This window comes from Chinchilla lanigera, unplaced genomic scaffold (genome assembly GCF_000276665.1).
Source record: "Chinchilla lanigera isolate Chin_1 unplaced genomic scaffold, ChiLan1.0 scaffold00366, whole genome shotgun sequence".
NCBI lineage: Eukaryota > Metazoa > Chordata > Mammalia > Rodentia > Chinchillidae > Chinchilla > Chinchilla lanigera.
Window position 1 is genome coordinate 13064 of NW_004955767.1, and position 8032 is coordinate 21095.

General features: G+C 49.4%; 1 protein-coding gene across 1 annotated transcript in view; it reads right to left on the reverse strand.

The window, feature by feature from the left end:
- Positions 1-7179, reverse strand: part of LOC102007174 (cocaine esterase-like) — a 10441-nt gene extending 3262 nt beyond the window's left edge. The window contains exons 1-9 of the mRNA XM_005415102.1: positions 7050-7179; positions 4666-4870; positions 4021-4165; positions 3211-3344; positions 2872-3130; positions 2359-2457; positions 1949-2089; positions 1746-1826; positions 181-325 (exon numbers count right to left, since the gene is read on the reverse strand). Coding sequence (XP_005415159.1) covers positions 181-325; positions 1746-1826; positions 1949-2089; positions 2359-2457; positions 2872-3130; positions 3211-3344; positions 4021-4165; positions 4666-4870; positions 7050-7125 — 1285 coding nt within the window. The 5' untranslated portion in view covers positions 7126-7179. The remainder of the gene's footprint in view (positions 1-180; positions 326-1745; positions 1827-1948; positions 2090-2358; positions 2458-2871; positions 3131-3210; positions 3345-4020; positions 4166-4665; positions 4871-7049) is intronic.
- Positions 7180-8032: the final 853 nt, after the last annotated feature.

Below are 8032 nucleotides of genomic sequence, written 5' to 3' on the forward strand. Positions count from 1 at the left end.
GAGTTACTGTTTTTGTTTAAGGTTTAAACACATAGATTTACTGAGATGACAGACATGAAGCGTTTGGCACCAGAGGCTCAATAAAATATGGGAACAGACCTGGACTCTACACACCTCACTTCATCTCATAGTTCTGAACTATTGCATAGGCAGTGAGATCTCAGTTCCTGATGTACTCACGATGAAAATGTGCTACTTTGAGGGCAGGAATCACGAACATAGAGTCTGCCATTATCTCATGGAACTGGAGTTGGAGGACCTGCGGGTCCTCATTGTCTCCCATGTACTCTTCCATCAACAGGTCATCAAACTCAGCAGGCAACATCTAGGTCAGGTAGATCATGGAGAATCAGGTTAGATAGGTTTCTGGGTATGGGAGGGAGCTTGTGGTGGGAAAACAGCTGATGGACTTGGGATTGTAAGAAATGGGAAAAACTTGGGGTGACCCCACCCACAACCACATACATAGTTCAGCTTCTTTCGGATGAGTTAGCTGCATGGGCATGAATCTGGTGGTGCCATATCCTTGGGATAGGAACTCTCTAGTCCATAGGGTTCGAGTTCCTGGATCACTGAGCACTCTGACCTGATTCTGAGGGAGAAATACTGTATGCCTCCACAAGTCTGGAAACTAGTGCAGCTGCTGTGGCCAACTGAAACATGGCACTCTGCAGCTTTCTTCTCAGAGTAAAGTCTTTCACCTTTGCAGTTTTGAGGCTGCAAAGGGTGGAGATTTGCTGCTTCTTTTGATACCCTCAGGCCATGTTTTTGATACTCTTGTTCCTTCTAAGCAATGGAGATCTCCTCTGCTCTATCTTTGCAGTCCACAGCTTCATTGGAACTTCCTTTCCAGCCAAGCTCACAACATTTTAAATCATTCTGCTGGACTCTTTGCTCCTGATTCTCAAAATAAGTCTGGCTAAAAGCCCCCAACATTAGCCATGCCAGCACCTCAACATTCAACTGCCTTGAAATTTCTTGTGCCAGACTAATTAGTTCACTGCCCTTAATCTCACTTTCAGGCAAAGTCTCTGGACACAAGCAAAATGCAGACAAATTTTTTGCCAAGTCATAACACACATCGTTAGAGTCCAACAACCAATGCAGTCCTTCTTCCCAACAGAAACCTCTCAACCCTGGTCTTTACCAACAGGATTTCTATCAGCCTTCTGGACTTCTGAGCTCTGACCAGAATCTCCTATACAGAACAGCCAAAAGTGTTCTAGCGCTTCTCTTTCAGGTGAAATCTCAGATCCTTTCCAAACACTTCCCATAAGCCATTTCCAAAGGCTCTTGAACCACGTGGTCAGGTATACTCATAGCAAGACCCCTCTTTTCTGGTACCAAATTCTATCTTGGTTACTTTTCTGTCATTGCTGAGACAAAATGCACAACTCACATTAAAGAGGAAAGTTTTATGAGCTCACAGTTTGTGGAGGCGTCAGTCCATACTTGGCTGGCTCCAAGGCAGAGCAGCACATGGTGAGGGCAACAGTTCATAGCAGCAGAAGACAGTAAAAGCAGCAAGAGCAAAAAAGGGAGGAGCGGCAATAGGAAGAGCAAACCTCTCTCCCTCCCTTTTATTGTATGCAAGTTCCTCACCCCAGGGGAAGTATACCAATCACCCCATAATCCCAGCATTGGACCATGGATTAATCATAAACTCTAGAAGCTCACCCTATGACTGCATGAGGCTATGGGGAGACATCCAGACATAAACCATAACAGAAATTTAGGACCCTCACCAACTGTGCTGCCATGCTTTGCAGAACACCCCGCAGAGTCTCTCTGTTCATTTTCTTCTGATTGTCAGCAGAGCCAAATATCTGGATAGTGGAGGGACAGTATAGAGCTGAGAGTGAGATCAATATGCACCTGTGAAACCCAGAGGACCACTACAAACCAAATGCACACCCAAAACTACTGAGGGCTTGGGAGTCCACCTTACCATGGGGATGATCCAGCCATACTCATTATTATTGACACCAATGATGCTGGGGACAGGTTGAAAGTCAGCAGAGGCCAGCAGCTCCTGGGGGTGCCTAGGCAGGAAGGCCCCATCCACTACAGCAGGGATGATTTTCAAGGACTAATGGGGCATTCAAGTCAGGGATGATGGTCAGGTCTCAGATATTTTCTAATGCCCAGTGACTTGCTTCCAGCCCCTCTTAACTCACTCCAGGATGCTCACATCCACACCCAGGATTCCCACACTTCACTTAGCACATCTCTGTGCACATTTCCCATCCAGGTCTGCATGGACAGCAACCCATGCACATGTGGTTATTTGAACAGATAAAAGGGACTCACACCCTCAGACAATATCACCCCCTTCATACACATCTGAGAACAGCCAACCTTCGTAATAGCCACAATCTCCTCTTCACTCTTGCCACGGAGGCATCTCACCATGGCCTCTGAGTCAATATTCCCACATCCAGACATGTTGGCCACCACCTGAAATTAGTTCAGGCAGGGCCTGGATCATCCTTCCAGGCAGGAAGAGGACTCAGTCAAATACAGGCAAACCCCAATGTCACAGACACCCAGTAAGAATTGCTGCCAGTAACAAATTCTTCTATCTTCCCTGCTGATTGGAAGTCTCAGCCAAAGGGACCATCACATTTATTCCCATGGTTCCACAATGAGTACCCCATGAGTTATCTTTGCTGACCACAGATCATACTCAGGTTTTTAGAGGCAGAGGTATGTAGATTCTCACCCTTGAGGATTTTAGCAATTCCCAGAAAGGAGCAGTTCCCAAGACACCTCAGTTGCCTTTGTTGTTCCCACTGAATGACAGTGCACCAGAGGCTCTGAAGGTGAGGGAAGAAAGAGGGGTCCTGGGCAAGGTTGGTCAAGGGTACTCACTGTGGAGATGGCCTCATGTGAGCTGGAGATGAGATCAGGCAGTAGGGCTACCCCACTCTCCATGATGGCACCATGGAAGAGTCCTTGGGACATGGGAGACAAGACATGTGAGGACACACTTGTGCCACCTGCTGACTCGCCAAATATGGTGACACGGTCAGGGTTGCCTCCAAAGTGAGCAATATTCTGCTGTACCCAGTGCAGGGCAGCCACTTGGTCCAGGTAGCCCCAGTTGCCAGTGGCATGTTGGTCTCCAGTGCTGAGAAGTGGTAGGGACAGTGATCACAGGCCTGTTCTGGCTCTGCTCAGCCTTATTTCCCAGCACAGCCCCAGGCTCACCTGAAGAAGCCCAGGACACCTAGGCGGTACTGGATGATGACCACCACCACGTTCTCAGAAGCTGCCAGAATGGATCCATCATACAGGGAAGCCATGCCTACAACCAGCGCACCACCATGGATCCATACCATCACCTGGGGAAGTACGGACAGATGCTGTGTGACTTCTGCCCAGCCCAAACACTACCTGGCTTCCTCATACACTATCCATGGATTAGGCTCTAGGCAACTACCACAGAGGACTCCATAAAGACTGCATACCTGAGGGATGGGTCACAGACCCAGGTTCAATCAGGAAGAAGAGGACTTTCTTACATTTGGGTCAACCACATGAATCCAAACCTGGATCTATTACTCTCAGACCCCATGACAATTGAAACGAGGGGGTTTCTGATACTGTCCTGCCTAAATACTAGTAAAAATGTTACTTCATTGGCCTAAAAGATAAATTGCAGCTGGGCTCTTGAGTCATTTCAAAATAGAACTCTTGGGCAGGAAAACCTCTGATCTCTGGAACTAGTTAGGGTTCTGTGAATTAATGCTAGGGGTCAGTTACCCAACCTGGCTGAGAAGCCCTTCTTGGTCTCCATAGCAGAAGGCTTCACAGCAGGGTCTACACTGCAAGAGAACCAGGCAATCATGTCCATTCTTATTTCCTTCAGTTTTGTTTTATTTTGTGGTGCTTGGCTTTGAACCTAGAACTTTGTGCATGATAGGCAAATGTCTATCACTAAGCCACATCTTTAGCCACCTTCTAATCTTGGAGAAGGAATGTCCTCCATACCCAAGCTGACCATGGTTTAATACTCACAGGCAGGCTAGATCCCTCATAGACATGTTCAGGTGTGTAGATGTTGAGATACAGGCAATCTTCAGACATAGGTATCAGGATAGAAGGCATGGTCATATTAAACGGCCTCAGACCCTCTGAACTAAAGTGATCATCTTGCAGACACCTAGTGACAATGACAGGCAGTTATTCCAAGGTCTGTTGTGTTCAAAACCTGATGGTGGCTCCTCACTTCACCCTATCAGTTGGCAAAGTGACTATAGAGTGTGGAGTCTGCAGAAGGTTAGCACTCCTGAGAGATCAGTTGTATCTGCTTCTGGGTCAGAGGTTCTTATAGGATTCACAGATTAACCTGAATCTCTTCCAGAGACCTCCTCAATATCATAGAATACTTAGCATAACTCAAAGCTAGAAAGAAATGTGTCTTTGCCTCTCTCTTCAGCACCTAGAGCTAATTCCTTTAGGCTCCCAAGCCCTGAGCTGAGACTAACATAGTTCCTGTACCCTCTGGATCCTAGCATGCTCATAACGGGAATTTCTTCCCCTCAGTGCAGAGGAAAATTGGCTGTAGAATTTATGGGGCAGAACCACTTCAGCCTGCCCTGGGGTTAGGGTACCCATTCCCTCCCGCGGGCCTGATTTTCCCCAGTTCCCCAGAGAGCTTACATAGCAGGGTGGGAGGTTGCATCCCTCACACCGCTCCAGGGCTCAGGGGCTTCAGGGGGTGCAAACCGCAAAGGTCCTAGAGGTGGCTTGGCGAAGGGTATTCCCAGGAAGGTGTGGACCCTCGCATCGGTGCCCTCCACGTGGACAAGGCTGCCCCGCACCTGCCCTGTGTTTGTGGTCCGGATGGGGCTGGCAGAGTCCTGGGCTGTGGACACAGAGATCAACATCAGGGTTGGAACTAACCAGTTAGCTGCCTCATACACTGTGGTTATTGCCACCTCTTGCCACCTTCAACTCAGCCTTGTCAGGGATTCTGATCTGCAAAACCTTTGCTTCAGACATGTCCTCCCTGTTATACTCTCCTCCCGTAACACCACTGCCATCACTGGGCCCTACCCTGATTTATCCAACAGAATCTAAGACTATCATGCCCTCATTCACTCTGGACCTTCCAGTAGCGGTTCTCATGCACTTAATGGGGACAGTTTCCTCTAAACTAACTTTCCCAGGTCCTGTGTCGTACTGGGAGGATTGTAGGAATCAATTAAAAAGTTTCCCATCTTCACAGATCTCTTGCTTCATGTGGCATGACATAAAGAAGGCAGCTGTCCACACCTTCATACAAAAAGGGATATGGTGAGGAGAGCTGAGAGAAAGAGATTCAGCTGTGAGCAAGTTAAAGGTCCATCCTGCCTCTGCTTGAGTCTGGATGGGAGAAAGCAATTGATTATCACCAAATGGTACAAATAAAACTAGGATGTCCAAATACCCATTATTGTTGAAAATGGAAGATGGGCATGTGGTGTTCATTAGCTCTTCTCTCTACCTTACAGGAGGCCCATTCAATGTTCTGCACCATTCAATCATCCCTGATCCTCTCTGGGCTTCATGGTGCAGGGAGGTCGCAGGCATGCAGGGAGGTTTCCATGCATGACCCCCTGCAGCTGCTATCTCCACCAGAAGACAGCTCCCTCCTGCTGTCTCAGATTCTTCCTATGGGCTACACCCCATAAGAAAAAGTTAAACATCCCAAAGTATTCTGGAGATCTAATACTTCCAACCCCCATCAGGTCCACATGTAGCAGCATGTCTGAAGACACATGGAACAGCTAAAGACAGGGCAGCAGCCACTCACACACAGGACAGTTTAGCAACATTTTTCCAAGTCCAAAGGTACACTTCTCTCCCTGGTAGTGCCACTTACAAATACCTCTCCAGACCAGATCTCTCTCCATTTAATTCACCGTGGCCACCAGACACTGATATCTGATGATCGTTACAACACAGAACAAAACCTACTGCAATGGCCCTGTTGGGAGACTGGGTGCACACATCCATTCTTAGGCAGAGACCTGGGAACCGCATGTCAGAACCTTGATGTTCTCTTTGGAGGAAACAGTAGGACTGAATTGGTGAAAGTGAGGTGGACCCCAACTCTGTACCCATTTATGGCTCCTCAATGATACTGAACACAAATCCAAACCTAAAGAATGTTTAAAGAGGATGGATCAAAGATACTCAGCCAGTCTTCCTGCCGAGAAGTCGTGGTGCCCACCAAGAGCTGGTCATTAGCGCATAAAAGAGGAATCTAGCAGGGTGTGCTCTGGAGGTGAGGTGAGTGGTGGCGCCTCCTGGGCAGACAGGATTGGTGGAGGGTGAGGGCAGATGGCCAGGTCCCAGGCTAGGAGGCTTTGAGTGAGAGGGTCAAAGGCTGCAGACCCACCCTGCACATGTAGCCACAGTGGTATCACCTCCTGATAAGAGCCTGGAGACTATCTAGCAGGCACAGAGCACATCACCTTTGCCCTGGAAGCCAAGCCATGCTTTTGCCCTAGGTTAGGACATGGAGTGAAGGGAACCCAGAACTCAGCTCAGCTTTGGGATGTGGTGCCCAGGGGCTTCTGCATTTTTCAGAGACAGTAAATTTGCCTGAGGCACCTTCAGAGAATTCTAGGGTACCTCTCTGGCAAAGGTGGTACATAATTACGACCCAGTGGCTTCAGGAGGCTATTACTGTCATTGTTGTTACACCTGAGGGCCAGAATCAGCCATAGCCACAGCTACACACACAGGGCTGAAATGCCCAGAATTCCAACTCCCTCCCAACAGGCTTCTCACCTACCTTTCCAGTACTGCTCATAGCCCTCACACTGGCTTCCCTCTGAAGTGTTGGGTGTCCTTAACTCTAACCCTTTCTTTTCTCCCAAGGCTCACCTTGGGGACTTGCCAGTTTGGGGATGCTCAGTGGGCCCAGGATTCCCACAGTATAGTCTGTCATTTCCAACAGCACTCCCTCCCTGGAACTTCGCTTCCATAGTCTCAGGCTCTACCTCTGCAGTTTGCAGATGAGACCCCGGTCCTTATCACCCCCTCAGGAATCTCACCCTGGCCACAGATGAAGAGAAGCAGGAGCCCACAAGCCACAGACTTCAACCGGGCAAGAAACTTGTCCAGCTGCATGTCTGATTGCAAGCCAGTTTCTGTTCTGCAATGGAGCGAGCTGTTTCACCAACCGAAAACAGAAGCATGGACTGGTTCTGGGTGGAGTTTGAACCTGGCATGGAATAGGCGGGGCATGGAGTGGGCAGGGCAAGGTGCATGTTGAAGAACACACATGAGGTAGACAGAGGTCCAGGCAGCCAGGAGCCAGAAGGTGGAGCACGGCCACCGTCCCTTGTGTTGCCTGTCTTTGATATCCCCAAAGGTATCTCTTGTCTTCTGAGTCCTTTTGAGCTACGAGGAACCCCTCTTCTCAAAACTGAAGTCACTAAGTCTTTTTTCTTTGCCCAGTAGCAGCGAGGGTCCAACTGTCTGAACCCGGACTGTGAGTAGATTGTATCTGAGCCCTCCGTGGGCTATATGAGTCCAGGTCCTAGTCCTGAAGGTGCCTGTTTGTGAGTGCATGAGTGTACAGATGGAGAGGGGTGGACCACACCCTCCGTGGATGAATGGGCCAGCCCCACACGGAGCAGAGATTAGGGTGCAAAGACCCTGTGGCTGAGAGTAGGTTTCAGGCCCGGTCCTTCCTCCCTGTGGCTTATGCTGTCTTCTGGGTCTCTGGTTCCTCAGAGGGCAGATCCGACATGATGACCCTGAACGGCAGTGCCAGCCAGGGCACAGGCATGAGCTACAGAGCAGATAGGGAGTGCCAGTGCCCTCAGGGCAGCACCCCTTGGGGTCTGGCGCCCACAATAACCCACCACTGCATGCCAGTGCAGGAGCGTGACCTGCAGGCATGCTGACTCAAGGCACCAGAGCTCGGGCATGGCTGGCTTCAGCACCGCAACCCAGGGTGCCAGGCTGCACGGTCAGAAGGCTCCTTGGACTCCGAAGGCAGCAGCTCCCAGGAGAGCATATGCAAAGTGCT